General features: G+C 33.2%; 3 protein-coding genes and 1 long non-coding RNA gene across 4 annotated transcripts; 2 read left to right on the top strand and 2 right to left on the bottom strand.

The window, feature by feature from the left end:
• Positions 1-375: 375 nt before the first annotated feature.
• Positions 376-3,398, top strand: LOC143922910 (uncharacterized). Its single transcript, XM_077446321.1, has 2 exons — positions 376-778; positions 871-3,398. Exons 1-2 carry the CDS (start codon positions 638-640, stop codon positions 1,036-1,038), a joined length of 309 nt encoding a protein of 102 aa, XP_077302447.1. The 5' UTR covers positions 376-637; the 3' UTR covers positions 1,039-3,398.
• Positions 3,399-3,710: 312 nt separating this feature from the next.
• On the top strand, positions 3,711-4,438 carry LOC143922917 (kelch repeat and BTB domain-containing protein 8-like). Its single transcript, XM_077446337.1, has 3 exons — positions 3,711-3,886; positions 4,010-4,184; positions 4,285-4,438. Exons 1-3 carry the CDS (start codon positions 3,830-3,832, stop codon positions 4,326-4,328), a joined length of 276 nt encoding a protein of 91 aa, XP_077302463.1. The 5' UTR covers positions 3,711-3,829; the 3' UTR covers positions 4,329-4,438.
• Positions 4,439-10,480: 6,042 nt separating this feature from the next.
• LOC143922914 (uncharacterized) lies at positions 10,481-13,032 on the bottom strand. The gene is made up of 2 exons (XM_077446326.1): positions 12,847-13,032; positions 10,481-12,754 (listed from the first exon to the last, which is right to left on the bottom strand). The coding sequence occupies exons 1-2, from the start codon at positions 12,985-12,987 to the stop codon at positions 12,587-12,589; spliced, it is 309 nt and encodes a 102-aa protein (XP_077302452.1). The 5' UTR covers positions 12,988-13,032; the 3' UTR covers positions 10,481-12,586.
• A 2,850-nt stretch (positions 13,033-15,882) lies between these two features.
• Positions 15,883-18,044, bottom strand: LOC143922643 (uncharacterized). Its single transcript, XR_013261608.1, has 2 exons — positions 17,898-18,044; positions 15,883-17,333 (listed from the first exon to the last, which is right to left on the bottom strand). It is a non-coding gene; the product is annotated as an uncharacterized LOC143922643 (long non-coding RNA).
• Between the last annotated feature and the right edge of the window lie 514 nt (positions 18,045-18,558).

Genomic DNA, 18,558 nt, shown 5'->3' with positions numbered 1-18,558 from the left:
TTGAATGCACGTGTTTTATTTATGACAGCTGAAGGCAGAGTGAGGTGGCTAGCTCCGAACATAATCGAGTTGGTCCCCACTCGCACGAAGGTGACCAAACTCGACCATGTCGTATAGCGAGCCGCCACAATATATTATAAAGTATCGAGTATATATGTAAATATGTATACTTGATATTTTATTATTAAATAATTATTTACTGAACAAAAATGAATACATTACTGATCGTTTATTATATTCTACTGATTATTTAGAATAAGTTACTGATCAAGTTTATAATTAATTACTGATAAATTTTTCATTGTTTTACAGGGTAAACGGACTACTAGTCATATGTGAACCAGTCACAGGACAACCGGTCGCTCTAGATCGGTCACACGTGATCACCCGTCACACTAAAACTGGCCACGAGAAAACTGGTTAACCGATTTTAGGGTGTGACCAGTTTTAGTGTGACCGGTTGTCCTGTGACTGGTTCACATTTGACTAGCAATCACCGAACCGTTTTACAGACCACTTTTGGAATTATAAAACAACCAAATAATTTGTTGCCTAATATTTCTCTGGTATAACTAGTGCCAAATTTAGACCAAAAAAAAATAGCGAGGCGAAGTCGAGTCGTCTGGTTGCTGTCACGATGGAGACGGTGAGTGCAGGGACGATGGAGTGCAGGCTTTGTCTTGGACCAGCTCCGGCCGAGTCCTCCGTTTCCATCTTCCAGGGCGATCTTCATCCAGAGCGTCTGGAGCAAAGCATTCGGACCTGCTGTCAAATTCAGGTCGGTGCTGATTACAGGTTACAGGTTACAACTATTGTGGACCAAACTCTTTTCACCGCTCAATCCTACTTTTTTTTCATTTCATCTTGCAGGTTAAAAGAGGCGATGGGTTGCCAGACACGGTGTGTCTGCCGTGTAAAACCAATCTGGAATCGTTGACCGCCTTTCGAAAAGTTTGTCTTCGAAGCCACGAAACGTCTCAACTGAAGCTAGACGATGGCTTGAAGATCAAGCCTGCAGAATTTTATTTGGAACGATGAGCCTTCACTATCAACAATTCACCGAAAAAATACTGAAATTAGTTTAAAGCCATTTCCCAATAAATCCGAACTCGTGTTACACAAAAGATCACACACTGGAGAGAAGCTGTTCAAATGTAATATTTGTTTTAAATCATTTATTCATAAATATACACTTGTCAAACATTTGAGATCTCACACGGCGGAAAAGCCATACAAGTGCGAAATTTGTTTAAAATCATTTTCTAAAAAATCTCACCTCGAGGAACATAGAAAAATGCATTCTGGGATAAAACCACACAAATGTGACATTTGTTTAAAATCATTTATTCACAGAAGTACATTTGTGTCACATTTGAGATGTCACACGGGGGAAAAGCCATACAAGTGGGAAATTTGTCTAAAATCATTTACTCAAAAATCTAACCTCGAGAAACATAAAAAAAATTGCATACTGGAATAAATATAAAAAAAATTGTTATATAAATACTGTTAAAATTTTTACATTGTGGCTGCATGCGTGCATTTCTCATGACATTTCTTCTCATTGCAGTTTATTTAAATAGTTTTGAGAGTAATAAAAAATTAAATACACAAATCTATTGTTTGGCTTGCGTTATATTTATTGGATGAAATTTTGCTATGTCTATTAACTGAACTTTGCCCGCGTCACCAAATTTAGCGAACATGCCCTGTACGCGGTTGCTTTTTTGCGGATTTTGCTATCGCGTTTTCGACTATAAATATAAGTTGTAATATTTTATAAATTATTTTAGCCTATATTGAATTTTTTTGACTGCTGCCATCTATTGAATTTGGTAAAGTATACATTTAGTAATATTTTCAACCAATTTATAAAATTTTAACACACTAGACGGCTCTTATACAGGTTGGAACTTCCAAGACATCTATGCGTGTCTCAAAATCAATGGTCATATGTAAAGAAAAGACGGATCCATTGTCAACTTAATTGATAATTGTCAACCCCACAAAGGTCTTTATTGCCAACGTATGTTTCTATCCAGATTTTAAGTTATTATTGTCTTAGCCCCACGCACATTATTAAATTATTAGATATTGTTTTAACTCCACTTTTAACGTTTGCCATGGACTTACGACTACAATTTATTGACTTCTCCCCTAGCATACTTATTACTTAACCCCTGTAATTTACACATATGTTTATTACTATTAAGTTTTATTACTTCTTCCCCCAGATTGTTATTAAAATACTTTGTTTCAAAATTAAACTCTAGTCATTTTCAGATTTAGACATATGTATCCATGCTCTGTGATTGGTTAAATTGAATATGTATCCCGCAAATTGAATAAATACCTCTGTCGACCCTTCATTTAACCACTTGTGGTGGCACTTCGAGACTAGTAACTTGTACATTAATGTCGTTTATACTTACTGCTTTTTAAAAGAATAAAATCATTTGACAAAATCTGTGACTATAATATTCTTATATACCATCTCCTACTCGTCCCCGTAACATAAAATTGGTGGCAGCGGTGCGGATAAAGCTGAATAACTGGACATCACTACTAAACGAAGGAACAACCGTTAGATTGATGGTGGATTTTCATCCTTCAAACCCAGCAAAAAATCCAACTACCAGAATCTCTAAGCGGAGACTTCAAACTTGCTACGGAACGAGACTCATCAATAGCAGAGCCTGAGGATACATCACAAGTCCGTGTCGCAGAGCCAACACGTACAAAAACTACTTCATCGTAGATCCGAGCAAAATCCAGCAGCAAGCAGTACACAAAGAGAAAACGAAGATTTTTCACAAAGCCAAATGAAGAAATTATTACTTAAGTAAGCCATTGAAATCTATTGCCCAAACTTTTCCCCTGTCTTATTCATTCAATTTTAATTTTCTTTTCTTTTTGTATTTTTGTACATTTTATTTTCGTTATTATTCAAATTTGTAACATCTTTTGACAGAAATTAAAATGAACTTAGCTCATTTATTAGAAATTGCGATTACGCGTACAACCTTGCAAATGAAACTCAAAAACCTATTATATTCGGATATATAAAATCAAAAGTAACAGGCAAAGCTGACTTGATCACTAGTAGGCGCTTACTCAACGATTGGCCTACTTATAAAGTTTTTATTAAAGAAAATTTCACTGAAACTAAAACTATTAACTGAACTACAATTATGCAATCAAAAGCCAAATGAGTCAATTATGACATTTACTCAACGTATCGAAGAACACGATTCTAATCCTCTACGTTCATGTAGAGAAGAGGCGGTAATTGAGGCCGAACTTACTGGTAAAATCGCTATGATAAAAGAATTATCTTTACAAGCATTTATGTCAGGAGTAATAAATACCCCAATATAGATTACTTTTGAAAGTCCGTTGTCCTAAAACGTATGAGGAGGCATCCGAAATCGCGTTAGAAGAAGAAAAATCGCTAAAATACGAACAATCAGAAAAATTTTGAACTTCTTCTTCCAGTAATAATTTCACTTCTCGGCATAATAATTCTTTTCGAAAGAATAGTAACAATAATTTCCCTTTATATACAAAACATTTGCATAAATATACATAATTTGTATATTTAATGAGGATATAAATAAGTAATAAAATTAAAATGAATGCTACACAAATATTAATTTTACAACATTTGTTTCACATAATATGCAAATAATGATACAGTCATTTCATTTCAGGTATGATTTAGTTACGAATACGTGGACTAATGTGGCTGATAAGTTGACAACACGTTTTGAATCCGCAATAACAGATTTAGGAAAAAACATTTATGTCATTGGAGGTGTGAACAATATTGATGATAAAATTAAAACCATGGAGATTTATGATACGCAAAAAAAGACATAGTTTTTCAGTAGGAATTCATTGTTATATTCACAAAGCCTACAACTGATCGATTTACATTTTATTCAGATTTAAAGACAAACACATCACAATAAAGTTGTCTTCGCTGAATACCATTTGTTGCAACTTTCAGGCTGTCGCAATGGGGGACTACATTTACGCTATTGGAGGAAATGCCGGATCATCGGCTCTTAAATCGGTGGAGCGGTTTGACATCAAGTCTCAAACATGGACATCGGTGGCCAATCTTCCTGTAGCAAAGATGATGCACAATGCGATTGCTTTCGACGAGAAAATCATTTGCGTCGGTGAGCTTAAATCCAGTAAAAATTTATCTTCTTTACTGGATGTTGTGTGATCGTTTGCTACTTTAATGTAAATATTAATCAACGTGTGTTATAATTATAGGAGGTTTTTTTTTCAAAATCGACGGTGGAGTACGATCCAGGTAGAGACCAATGGACAAATCGTGGATCGATTACAGAAGCGCGCTTCCATTTTAATATATTAGTACTACCTATACCCATAATGAATAATGATTAAATTGTGAAATGAATATTCGAAAATTGCGTATTTTATTTCAATTCTACACAATTTCAGACATCTACATATGTATATGAGCACTCGACAATGTGCTTACATACTTACCATACACACTGCACATTCATTAAAATCGTTGTACTTTGTACAAGGAGCAGTAATGAAGGCACCTTGAATTCCTCTTTGAACTGGTCGCCGAAATAAAAGACAGAAAATGCAAAAAGCACCTTTTAACCTAGGTGAATATGATAACCATGGAGTATACTGGGTTAGCCAAGATTCCCTGAAACACCGTTTTCCACTTCCTGATATGTCGTTCTGTCTCTCCAGACTTTCTTTATGCAACACGAAGTGATTTAAAATAAAAATAACATTATTTGACTATTTTCAATCAATCCAGGGGGGGGGCAAGTGCCCCCCCCCCCCCCTGCGGGCGCCCATGGAAGTAGTGGTAAACTTTCGTCGTGTCAAGGGAACCTTAAATTTTAAAAATCTTTGAAACAGTCTGCCGTGCCTCCAACCAATCGATTTATCTCAACAAATTTTCGAATAATGTTTTTTTTAGATATATCTCGTTTTTGGGAATAGTTTCGACTTCAATTTAAAGTATTATTTAACTAAACAAACTCTCAATATTCATTTTAAATATTTAAAAGTTGTATTATTAGCTTAAAAATCTATGAATGATCACAATATACATACATATGTCGTATGTTACATACATACATACATTGTATGCATGTATGCAGTGGTGTAGTCACTGGCACTTTGATTGATATGAAAATTGTTTTATGAGTAAGATTAAAAAATATTTTGGCTAATATTAATAACACTTGAGACGAGAAGAATAAGAGGCGACTTAATCGAAGTCTTTAAATTAATAAATAACCATCATAATTGTCCCATGCCCAAACTCATTAAGTTCAATGAAAACACTCATCTTAGACTCCAAAAATAAAAATCGAAAAAATTCCTTCTTTTCAAACAGAGTGGTTAAAATTATGTAGTCTTCCCAACAATGTAGTAAGTTCTGAAAGTCTTTTTTAAACTTGAAGATTTTTGTAATTCTTCTTTTCCAATATCTTCTGTATATTTTTGTTTTCTTTTAGTTATTATGTTACCGACCGTCCCAGATATTTTTATTCTCTTATATTTTGGTTATTTTCTCTTATTTCGTTTTTTTTTCTTTTATCTTATTATCGGTATGAATATTGAATTTGTTTTAATTTTATTATATTTATATTAAGTCAAACCCCATGGGTCCCATGTATTATTAAATAAATAAATAACATTTCATTTCTGTATACCAAATATTGTGAGCAGACTCTCGTTCTAACATTTGGTGACCACAACCGAAAAGTAATCTGAGTATATCAAAACTTAAAGACGTTTTGGTGAAATTTATGGGATTTTTCTCTTATTAAGTCTCTTCTATATTTTATTATCTTAAAACACCCAAAGCTTCGAAAGAAAACATTATTTGAACTAATAACCACACACACTTGAGGATAGACAAAATAAGGGAACTCGGCTTAAATAAATGGTCGTATCTAAATTAACTTGTTAAAATTTCATAGTTTTTTGACATACATATGGTATTGGCATTGCTAATATCAAATGTTGCTGTTGACACACAAACACGGGTTTGAAAAATCAAAGATGTTGAAGAGGTTGTATAGAAGGAAGTTTTTATAAAATATTAAAAAAATCATCATTTCAACAAGAATATTTTTGTTAATTAGCATTTGGTTTTTTTAATAATTATTTCTAATAATTAATAATTAATAATTAATTTTTTTTAATAATTAACCGTTTCGTTGCGGCTAGCCCGTTGCGTATGCCAGTACGTCCGCTTTCATATAAATGAGCGATAGCCGCCACACTGACGGACTTGCGGCTACCGCTCATTTGTATTGAGGCTAACCGCTGCGGCCGATCCAACAAGTGTGCACACGCCCTTAGTAATGATAACTGCTAATGGATCAGCGCTGGCTACACTTTCTGTCGGAACAAAAGTTATAGTGTAAGCGGAAGTCGGAGTGAACTTCTGCTTACGCATTTACCAGAATTAAGCTCTGGTCGCATACCGCAAAGGCTGTGGCTGGGGCTGATGCTGAAACTGATGCTGAAACCGAGGCCTTTCCCGAAACTGCGATCTGCGGCCGAACGGAGGTCTGCTTGAAGCAGCGTCGACTCAAACCAATGTCGAATGTCAAATAAGGACAACATTTAAGCTCCCTACACATGCCAATATATCTTCCGTGTGTAGGGGAATTATTAATTATTTTCTGTAATTATTATTGACTGAAAAACTTTTTTTTTTCTTTCAGGAAAATTTGTCGACGATCATTATCATCCATAATAGCCATTCACATTCTATAACGAAAATCCTATTTTTTTACATATTTCGATAATTTTAAAACCCCAATGAAGTTCTTCATTCACTATAAAAAATATATGAATCTGGAAGCCAAATCCAAGGCAGATCTGGTGAATTCCAGATTGTTCCCTAAATACAGGACTGCCAAAAGCTTGTACCAATCTATGTAGGTCCGAGATGAATTTTTGGAAAAGCCGACCTACTGAGGCAGCTTTGATTGCAGTGTTTTTAATATTCTATTTCTTACCACTTGCTGCTTGTGAAAATAACACTTATCAAAATATCTAATTAGAAAAAAGAAAAAATATACATACATATATATTTTAATGTTTTCAGAAGTTGGAAGAAGATGCTAATATGCAGTCTTTGGGGAGAAGGGTGTCATAGTTAAAACGCGAACAGAGCCTTTTTCCATCGTCATCATTACTCCATTGACGAGAAGGGCTCACAATTTGTCGTCTGCTGAAGAAATTGTCTTTGTAGATAGCATCACTTTTGTTTTACCGATGAGCCCTGTAGTGCTACTCCTCTGGCCAAACAGCAGACAAATATACTGCATTATTGTCTCTGTTAAAAGAAGCCATCGGCGAGTTTGGCGACTATTTCAAGACAGATGATGGCAATACAGACAAGATTGCTGATAATAATTAAATATTATTTTCTTTTATGTAAAGCTGTTTATATTACAAATACTGAACAACTAGTATGATGTAAAAATAAAGTAATTTTTTTTGTATGTCTATTTTATCTAATGTTAAAATAACTTTTTAAATTTATTCCTTTTGTTTATCTGTGTTTACTAGCACTGGATAGTTAATTTTTTAAGTATTCGATCTTTATTTAAGAATGTTTATATATATGTAGTATTTACTTTTGAATGTCACATTGTAATTTTCATACATGTGTATGTTTTCTCCCATTTGCTATATACATATATTTTAGTGTTTATGTTTTTATATATTTATGTACTCACCTATATTTTTATACAATTTATATTTAATTAATGTGGACTCTCTGCCAATTTATTTAATTTCGTTTGGTTTTTTGCCATTGCAAATTGTCTCTTTTCACACGTGCAATTTCCAATTGCTAAATCGACATTATACGTTTTTCACTCGGTACATCATAATTATCATCATCTATTTTCACAATCATGTCCGTATCTAGCGTTTTTAATCTGTATGTGGCCAAATTTCTGTGTAAGAAACATCTCCACTTAAGAATGGTTGAGCCATTAAATATCTATGTTCTAAAGTATTTTCCTCGTTTGTGTTTAAATGAAATAGGTAAACACCAGTTTGGTGTTTACACGTATTGCCAAATTGCCCCTTTTCACACGTGCAATATCCAAGTTCCAAATCGACCTTGTACGTCTTTCTGACTTGCGTTTCACTCGGTACTTCATAAATATCATCATTCATTTTGACAATCACGCCCGTATATAGCTTTTTTAATCCTTATAATACCCTAAAGCCGATATGGCGACATTCTTAGAATCGCCAAAAATACCCTGAGCTGATGTATCGGCTTTTCAAAATGATCTATTTATTTTAAACACATTTTGACCCTTTTAAGATAAGATATAATTTAAGATTTTTTTTTTCTTTGGTCATTTTAAAAATTTCAATATATTAACCAATAACTAACTAATCTATAATTTTATATTTCTATAAAATATTTTACCAAAATGTCTATATTATTAATGCTTTTTCAAGAATTTACGTAAATATTTAGAAAACAATTATTTTCTAGGGTATTTTTGGCATACCTATTAAAACATCGAAGGGTATTTAAAGGGTTAATATCAAAGTGTAAATAAAGATTATTCATATATATTTTGGCGTGAGCAAAATCTAGATATTTATTTATATAGTATGTCTCCATGTACGTGCAAATTGAATCAATTAGAGATATAGCATTGTAAGATTTATATGTATGTAAAATAATGTCTTTAAATATTCTAACTGTCACCTCAGAATAGTTATTTAAAAGCTAAGCACCAACAATTTCTTCGTTCTCAATATTTCTTGCAGCATTTATTTTTCTAAATAAATGAAATAAAATTGGCTGATCCTTTAGTTAAATAAGATTTTGTATCCCTAAATTACCTTCACATAGATTGCCCTATGTGTGGGTAGTTGTTTTATCTATTTTTTTGTGTGTATTATTTAATTTCGATATTTTGATTTCAATAATACACATATTGTATTTGTTTTATTTTTCCTTAAAATGTTTTCTGATTGTATTTCATTAATTTATTAAGAAGTATTTAGATGTCTATTGTGTATTTAATTTATGATTTTATTTTTTATTATTTTAATAAAACAAAAGATGTTATTTTATTTTATTTATTGAAAAATATATGTATATATTAAACTATCTGTATTGATGATTAAAAATTTTATTATTTACCAAGCTGTACCCCAAAGCATTAGAGATAATACACTTAATTCTAAAGCGGTGGGGGTGCCATGTGTGAAATCGTCTCAAGTTGAAACAAAAAGTGCTTATTCACATTTTTTTTCAATATTTTTGCTACACAATGTGGTACACAACATCCTTCTCAGACTTTCCATGACCTTTAATTATAATTTAATTTAAAGTCTTCAATTATACATAATTTAAAGGAATACTGTTATATATTTTTTACTATTAAAGTTGGTGTAATAACATGCATATCGCATGTCTCAATGTACAGTTTCGTGTTTATAATCTCTTTCTCACTTTAAATTGTATTTACTGTGTTAACGATTGGAGTTGTTTTTTATTATTTATTTATTTTATTTTATTTATTGAAAAATCAACAGACAGGATGTACATAGATATGTATAAAAAAACAAATAGAAAATAAATAATATATGTAACATCCGAGTCAAATAACAGATTTTTACAAAAATGAAAAAGATAAATATAAGGAAATCAAATCAAAAAGTAAAGAATAAAGGCATGACAAAATATGTAGAACATTGCATAATTAAACTATAGTATTAAAATATTGGGAAAAGATTATAAAATAGAATATAAGAAGAAATTGAAATTTACAAATATAAAACAAATGAAAAAGGTAAAAACAAAATAAACAAATGAAAAGGAAAAGAATGAAAGCTATAATATGATTAAATAGCACATTACTTAACTAAACTAAAGTATAAAAATATTGGAAAAATAGAATAGGAGAAGAAATGAATCAATCTCATTCAGCTCTCCGTTAAACGTACGATAAACGCGCTGCAGATAAGAATATTTTTGGGAATTAGTATTGAAAGGATCAAGTGAAAATAGTGCAACGCGTCTAGAGTACCGAACTGGGATTCTGAAATTAACCTTATTCAGTAAATCAGAACAATCAAGGAAACCATTTATGAGCTTAAAGAAGAATATAGCATCAGTATGTCGTCGCCTGACAGAAAGATTGTTAAAAGAAAGGATTTTTAAAATGTCGGAAACAGTAGAATGGGTATAGGTAGGAAAAAGGTAGCGTAAGGATTTAATAAATTTAAGTTGAACTTTCTCAATACAATTAATATGGGATAAATAAAAAGGTAATTGAGGCAAATTCAAGGTGAGACCTTAAAAAGGAAAAATAAAGTAATTTTAGTACATAAGGATCATTAAAGGGTTTTGTTGAGCCGAGTAGGAATCCAAGAGATTTAAATGCTTTGTTGGTAATAAAAGAAATATGTTCAGAGAAATCTAGTTTATTATTGAGTATTACACCAAGATCCTTAATAGAAGATGACGTGTTAAGGATTGAATGATTTACATAATTGATAGTGATTGTTTTCACACTCATTTGCATCAGATTGTTACGGGGACGAGTAGGAGATGGTATAGAATAGTCACAGATTTCATAAAATGATTATATTCTTTAAATAGCAGTAAATATAAACGAGATTAATTTTCCAATTTGTATTACAAGTTACTAGTCTCGAAGTGCTACCACAAGTTACTAGTTAGAAAGTTTTATCGCAAGTGAGGTTCAATAGATCTAACATGAGTATTTATACAAAAAATAATGATAAGTTTTAACCAATGACATCATTTTGGTAAATAACAAAGTGATTAAGATACAGAGCAACATCCGTGTGTAAGACAGTTTTAGTATTTGATTTATGTATTATCGAGACATTATTGAGTAGATACACAAATAATCATAAAGATAAATAGTGATAATAATATTTGAGGGTTTACACGTGTCGTGAGACAAAATGCAGCTATAGCAATAAAGATTATTTAAAGTAATACTTTGGATTTCAACAGGTCATTGACTGTGTCGTCTAATATAACAATCGTGTTAGAAACTCGTATAAATTATAATAGATAAGAGTTAAGTAGATAGGATTGAACAGAATATGTAACTGTAGAGTCCGGGAGCAACAAAGATATTGAAAGTCTCATAAATAATGAGAGATAACTTTAAGAGAAAACATCATAAGTAGTTAAAAATTAAACGGATGTTCAAACTTAAGGTTAAAGAGTATTATACATAAGTATATACAAAGGCTGTAAGATCATACCACATAACAAGATATACTTGATGCATTTTTATCAAACATACACACGCATGTTGAAAACTTGTTGGATAATTGAGCGTCGCATTCGAAAAGTTAGTGGTAAGTTGCGGTTCACTTGAGGAATGCGTATCTTTGAGGAGACGAAAGACACAGTCGTCATTGATTAATTGAACCAACCGTTTAATTGTGTAATTGCGAGATAAATGCCGTATTGATATATCGAAACGTCATCTAATGAAATGTTAGTGTAAATGCTCGAGCAGCCGCTTAGGGGCGCCACTAGTGAAGCAAGCCGATCAGAGCGACAGCGTGATTGTAGGCCAGTCCTCACACGCACGCTCATTAATGCTTGCGCAGATACCGCAAAATTGGGTCCCACTGGCCTCCATGATTTTAAACAAATGTCACATTTGTGTGGTTTAATCCCAGAATGTAATTTTTTATGTGTCTTGAGGGTAGATTTTTGAGTAAATGATTTTAAACAAATTTCACACTTGTATGACTTTTCCGCCGTGTGAGATCTCAAATGTCTGACAAGTGTATATTTATGAATAAATGATTAAAAACAAATATTACATTAGAACAGCTTCTCTCCAGTGTGTGATCTTTTGTGTAATGGTGCTTACGGACTAAACCAACGACGATTTTGGGCCAACTTTTTTAATCAGCAGGATAAAACCAGTAGCGTACAAAATATTGAAATAAAAATTAAATTAAAAAATTGAAATTAAATATCAAAATTAAGCTAAAGAGCGAGATTGAGCTAAAATTAGATCATCGTTGATGTTTTGAATTACGACGATACGCATTTAAAACCAGAGAAATATTATAATTTCTCTGATAACGAGCGAAAAAAAATCTTGATATAATTTTTTAAAGTCGTCACGATATGTTACTGTATTTCGACGTCGATGATCGATAAAAAAAATAATTCATAAAAAAACGCGGTGTCGGTTGTCGGTGATTTGTCAAAGGGTTTTTTTTTCTTTCGTCGAAATAAAATTAATAATCACACATTATCCAATAAATTTTACCTCTGAAATTATTTAATTACTTGATTTATTACGACGAGAGAAACAATTGAATTTTGATATTTAATTTCAATTTTTAAATTTAATTTTTATTTCGATATTTTGTACGCTACTGGTTTTAAAAGTTGGCCTGTGGGCCGTTCGTTGGCTTGGTGCGTACGCACCATAACACGAGTTCGGATTTATTGGGAAATGGTTTTAAACTAATTTCAGTATTTTTTCGGTGAATTGTTGGTAGTGAAGGCTCATCGTTCCAACAAAAATTCTTCAGTCTTGATCTTCAAGCCATCGTCTAGCTTCAGTTGAGACGTTTCGTGGCTTCGAAGACAAGCTTTTCGAAAGGCGATCAACGATTCCAGATCGGTTTTACACGGCAGACACACCGCGTCTGGCAACCCATCGCCTCTTCTAACCTGCAAGATGAAATGAAAAAAAAGTAGGATTGAGCGGTGAGAAGAGTTTGGTCCACAATAGTTGTAACCTGTAACCTGTAACCAGCACCGACCTGAATTTGACAGTAGGTCCGAATGTTTTGCTCCAGACGCTCTGGATGAAGATCGCTCTGGAAGATGGAAACGGCAGACTCGGCCGGAGCTGGTCCAAGACAAAGCCTGCACTCCATCGTCCCTGCACTCACCGTCTCCATCGTGACAGCAACCAGACGACTCGACTTCGCCTCGCTATTTTTTTTTGGTCTAAATTTGGCACTAGTTATACCAGGGAAATATTAGGCAACAAATTATTTGGTTGCTTTATAATTCCAAAAGTGGTCTGTAAAACGGTTCGGTGATTACTAGTCAAATGTGAACCAGTCACAGGACAACCGGTCACACTAAAACTGGTCACGATAAAACTGGTCACACCCTAAAATCGTGTTTACGTGTGACCAGTTTTCTCGTGACCAGTTTTAGTGTGACGGGTGATCACGTGTGACCGATCTAGAGCGACCGGTTGTCCTGTGACTGGTTCACATATGACTAGTAGTCCGTTTACCCTGTAAAACAATGAAAAATTTATCAGTTATTAATTATAAACTTGATCAGTAACTTATTCTAAATAATCAGTAGAATATAATAAACGATCAGTAATGTATTCATTTTTGTTCAGTAAATAATTATTTAATAATAAAATATCAAGTATCAAGTATACATATTTACATATATACTCGATACTTTATAATATATTGTGGCGGCTCGCTATACGACATGGTCGAGTTTGGTCACCTTCGTGCGAGTGGGGACCAACTCGATTATGTTCGGAGCTAGCCACCTCACTCTGCCTTCAGCTGTCATAAATAAAACACATTTGCATTCAACATGCCAGTCGTCTCATTCGTTCATCCCCCATAACTGGAAGGTGACCAAACTCGACCATGTCGTATAGCGCGCCGCCACAATATACGTGATAATTGCAATATATACTTGATACTTTATATTGTAATATTTATATAGAAAAGAAATAAAATAAAAACACAAGCTAATAGCTTTTTCATTTCTTTATTGAAATAATGCAGTAAAACAAACAAAAAAACAATTTCGTTATTGCAATTAAATATTTACACAATAAAACATAAGCGAAGCGAATTTGAAAGTCGAGTTAAATTGCCGAGCACATAGCGAGTGACGTGCGCGTCCTGGTGCGTACGCACCGAGCCAACGAACGGCCCACAGGCCAACTTTTAAAACCAGTAGCGTACAAAATATTGAAATAAAAATTAAATTAAATATCAAAATTAAGCTAAAGAGCGAGATTGAGCTGAAACGAGATCATCGTTGATGTGTTGAATTACGACGATACGCATTTACAACTAGAGAAATATTATAATTTCTCTGCTTACGAGCGAAAAAAAATCTTGTTATTGTTTCTTAAAAGGGATCCCAATCATCAATTTCTTCCAGTATCTCTGCAGTAGTAAAATTGTATAATATGAATAAGAGAAATTGCGTTTACATATATCATATTCCAGGGAAAAAAAATCAAAGTCGACGGAGTCGTATATGACCCTTTGGGATAATGACACATATTTTTTTCCAGAGAATGCAAATAAGCAATAAGTCCTACTGTATTAGAAACAAAGATAAATAAAAAACTTACGTATGTTTTCTATTCGACATATCTGCACCTAGTAAAGCGTTCGATGTTGTTCCGTCAAAACTCCAAAAGGAACTGATTTAATTTCGTGTGACTTTCTTAAAATTCATCACCAACATCTAACCAAGCGTAACGAAAGATTTTACGACCGGCCTGAGTGATCCCTTTATTTTAAAACGCAAAAGTGTAAAATGCCGTGAACGACCGCTTTGGCATACATCGTGTAAGTTCGGTTCGGTGATTACTAGTCAAATGTAAACCTGAAATGTGAAAAAACTGGTCACGAGAAAACTTGTCACACCCAAAAATTTAAAATTGGTCACACAAACAAAAATATTCTCAAATACTTTTTATTTACGAAATTTTTATTATTATCGACTAGACATATGTTCGAGCCAAAGCCCCTCGTGGCCGTGGCCGTTGTTTGTGGTCTTCGCCAAGAGTTCGCGGGCATTTTGGCAATCGCTTTTGCGTTTTGACAATCACTTTGACAAATCACAAATCTTAATTCACCTATAAATGTAAATGTACAGCGGGGAGGTCTATGAAAACACTGATTGTGTACTTACACTAAGAGGATCCTTTATTTATGTTCACTTGTAACAATAGTAATTATTAGAGGTAGGATAGTCACAGTGCTATCCATTGTTCGGCATACCCTTAACAATGCATTTACAACCTTTGAACAATACACGGCCCCCTCAGGCTCCGGTGACTAGTAATTATATGTAAAAAAGAAGGTCGTTTTCGTTTCTCAGCTTCGGACGTTGCCATATTATAATATATATATATTCAATTGTAAATAGGTTTTTGAGCTCTTTTTCCTATTAGGCTGTGCATTAAAATTAGAATAATATAATACTATGATTACTAACCAAATAAAATAAAACAAAATTGTAAAATAGAAAATGATCAGTAGATCAGTAGCTATTAAAATAGATATAATATGTATTGTGAACATAATTTCGTAATAATAAAAAGCATTTCAAGCAATCAAACCAAATAATATATATTCAAGAATATGTTTATGTATAATGTGTTGAAAACATAATAAATCTTTACTTATTTATTACTGTGCATAAAAGGTTTTTTTTTTAATTTTGTCTATATGTTGTTATATGTTTCGTTCACATTTTTTTTTACAGATTACACGTTGCAGTTCTTTATACCAGTGCTTCCCAAATTGGGGGTCACGACCCCCTGGGGAGCCGTATGATTTCTCGTGGAGAAAATGTATATATATATATTTAAGGAAATATTTCCCAAACTTGAATGAGGATGAAAGGAACATTTGGATAAGAACACCATTTGCCAAGTCCTTAAAATATGATCATATTACATGGACAGCCCAAGAAGAGTTGATCGATATCAGATCAGATAATTTGCTTGAAGTGGAATTTAATGTATTGTAAGTATTTCAGAAAGGAAGTAAATTTAATGGAAAGTGTTTAACTTTTGAACAAATCATTTAATGGCATTTCTTAATTACTAGCTCTGAAATCTGATACACAAACGTGTGAATTAAATTAAGAAAGTGTGAGACATCAACATATTTCCATTGACGAAGACATTATGAAGAAGCTGGTCGCAGCTATCGCATACATAAGCTTAATGATAAAATCGGTTAAATATTAAAGATAATCTTCGTGGTACATATAATTACAACTATGTATATTTTAAAATTAAAAGATTCATGTACATATATTTATCTGATATATAAATTTTCTTCTAATTAACTAATGTACATATAATGTTCTTAAAAACCCACATTTCCACCGAAATCATTTTCGGTGCCAACTTTCACTTTGACGTATGGATTTCATATGCCATCACTGAGTGTGCCGTTTATAAATTGCCGTTGTGGATTTTGGCGTCTTCGAGTTTGTGTCACCGAGTTTACGCCTGCCCGGTTTTTCCCCAGTATGCGTTCTTTGGTGTTTCTTGAGGGTGAATTTGAGAGCAAATGATTTTAAACAAATATCACAATTATATGGTTTTTCCCCAGTATGAGTTCTTGTGTGTGTCGTGAGCCTCTTTTTTTGAGGAAATGATTTTAAGCAAATGTCACATTTATATGGATTTATCCCGGTATGAGTTTTAATGTGTTCAGGGAGATACTTTTTTTGAGAGTATGATTTCAAACAAATGTCACATTTATATGGTTTTTCCTCAGTATGAGTTTTTTTATGTGACGTAAGGTAGGCATTTTGAGCAAACGATTTTGAACAAATGTTACATTTGTATGGTTTTTCCGCAGTATGAATTATTTTATGTCTCGTAAGGCAGGCTATGTGAGAAAACAATTTTGAACAAATGTCACATTTGTATGGTTTTATTGCATTATGAGTTGCTATGTGCATTCCAAGGGAATATTTTCTAAAGAATGATTTTGAACAATAGTCACAAGCGTATTGTTTTTCCACAGCATGAGTTTTTTTATGTTTTATAAGGCTGGCTTTATTAGTACACGATTCTAAACAAATTTCACATTTATTTGATTCTACTCCCATGTGAATTAGTTTGTGTTTTACACATCTACATTTTCGAGTGAATGATTTTAAACAAATGTCACATTGGTATGGTTTTTCCCCATGAGTTTTTTTGTGTATCGTCAGTTGTGATTTGTAAGTAAACGATTCTGAACAAATATCACATTTATATAAATTGTCCTTCATCTGATCATTGACATGGGTGTTGTTAACGTTTGGTGGCGAATTAACTAACATCAGACTCATTTTCCAATATTAAATCTTCTTCTGTCTTGATATTTAGATGCCTGTTTAGCTTCAGTTTCGAAATTTCATCATTTCGAAGACAAACTTTTCGAAAACTAATGAGCAATTCCAGATTGTTGTTACAAGGACGACATATCGTATCTGGCAACTTTTCGTCTTTCTTGACCTGCAAATACGAAAGGTTTATATTAAAATTAATTCAGATGGCAAACCGGGTAATTTAACCTAACTGTTCAAATAAACCGAAAAATCCTGGTTAAAATAAGGACTGAAGCCACAATTAAAACTTTTCTAGAAACACTAATATTAAATATAAATATAATCCACAACGAAATATGTACAGTAAATTATTCCATTGCAAACTGCTTTAAAAATTTATTTCACTTCAGTATGTAAACGTAATCGGAAATAAGTAAACTCGGAAACAAGAGTGCTAAGCGATCTTTCGTCAATATTTAAATCTCGAGATTGTGTAATTGATTGTGATTGAGTTAGACTTATTATACCTACGCTTATTAAACCAGCTGTTTATTAAACGGAATTAAAAAGTGATTACAAATTTCAACAATTTATCGATTTAATACATACATATATTCAATTTGGATTCTTTTCGAATATTATGGATTCCGTTTATTGTGAAATTCACGAGATCGTTAACATACATTTGTTTGGCTGGCTTTATCTTTAACATATTGATCAGATTCACGAGGTAAATGTGAGGGTAAACGACCTGCAGCTGACAGCAGGACCAGCAAATGTGACCGAGGATTTCCATGGATGGAGACGAAAGCCTCGGCTGGACCAGAAGACAAGCAGAGTCTGCACTGCATTGGGAATTGACGCTCGATACAATTCATCCTCTAGTGAAATTTGGTCTAAAGAACACAGCTCAAGTCGTCATGGTTCGGTGATTATTCCGCACACTTCACTAAAATCCCGATCACGGAATATCTGGCACCCATACGAAATATCATACTAACGAGAGTTCGAGTGCCAGATATACAATATCCGCGATTTTCGTGGAAAAGTAGGAAATTTCAACTTTTTTTTAGGCTTTTCCTCTTGTTCCTGTTGTATCCTGCTCGTGCAAATTAAGTGAGTATGTACTGGTCTCCCTTTTGGCGCATGCAAAATACATGGCGCATGCACACTTTCTCTCAGTAGGTTGTTACCTTCTAAGTACGAAAGGTCGATTGCGGAGATCTTGTCGTCACTAATTGAGGGGTGCGGGGGGCTTAACTAGCGGGGAATTGAAAAAAACGCCGACCGCTGCATCGTAGGGAAAAAAACCTTTTTTTTCCCAACTTCCCGCTAGTTAAACCCCCCCCCCCCCCCCCCACACGTTTAGAAAAGCGGTTTATATTATAAATACCGATCATCAAATTTAAGCA

Source organism: Arctopsyche grandis, chromosome 2 (assembly GCF_051622035.1).
Source record: "Arctopsyche grandis isolate Sample6627 chromosome 2, ASM5162203v2, whole genome shotgun sequence".
NCBI lineage: Eukaryota > Metazoa > Arthropoda > Insecta > Trichoptera > Hydropsychidae > Arctopsyche > Arctopsyche grandis.
This window is presented reverse-complemented; position numbering and strand designations above follow the sequence as displayed.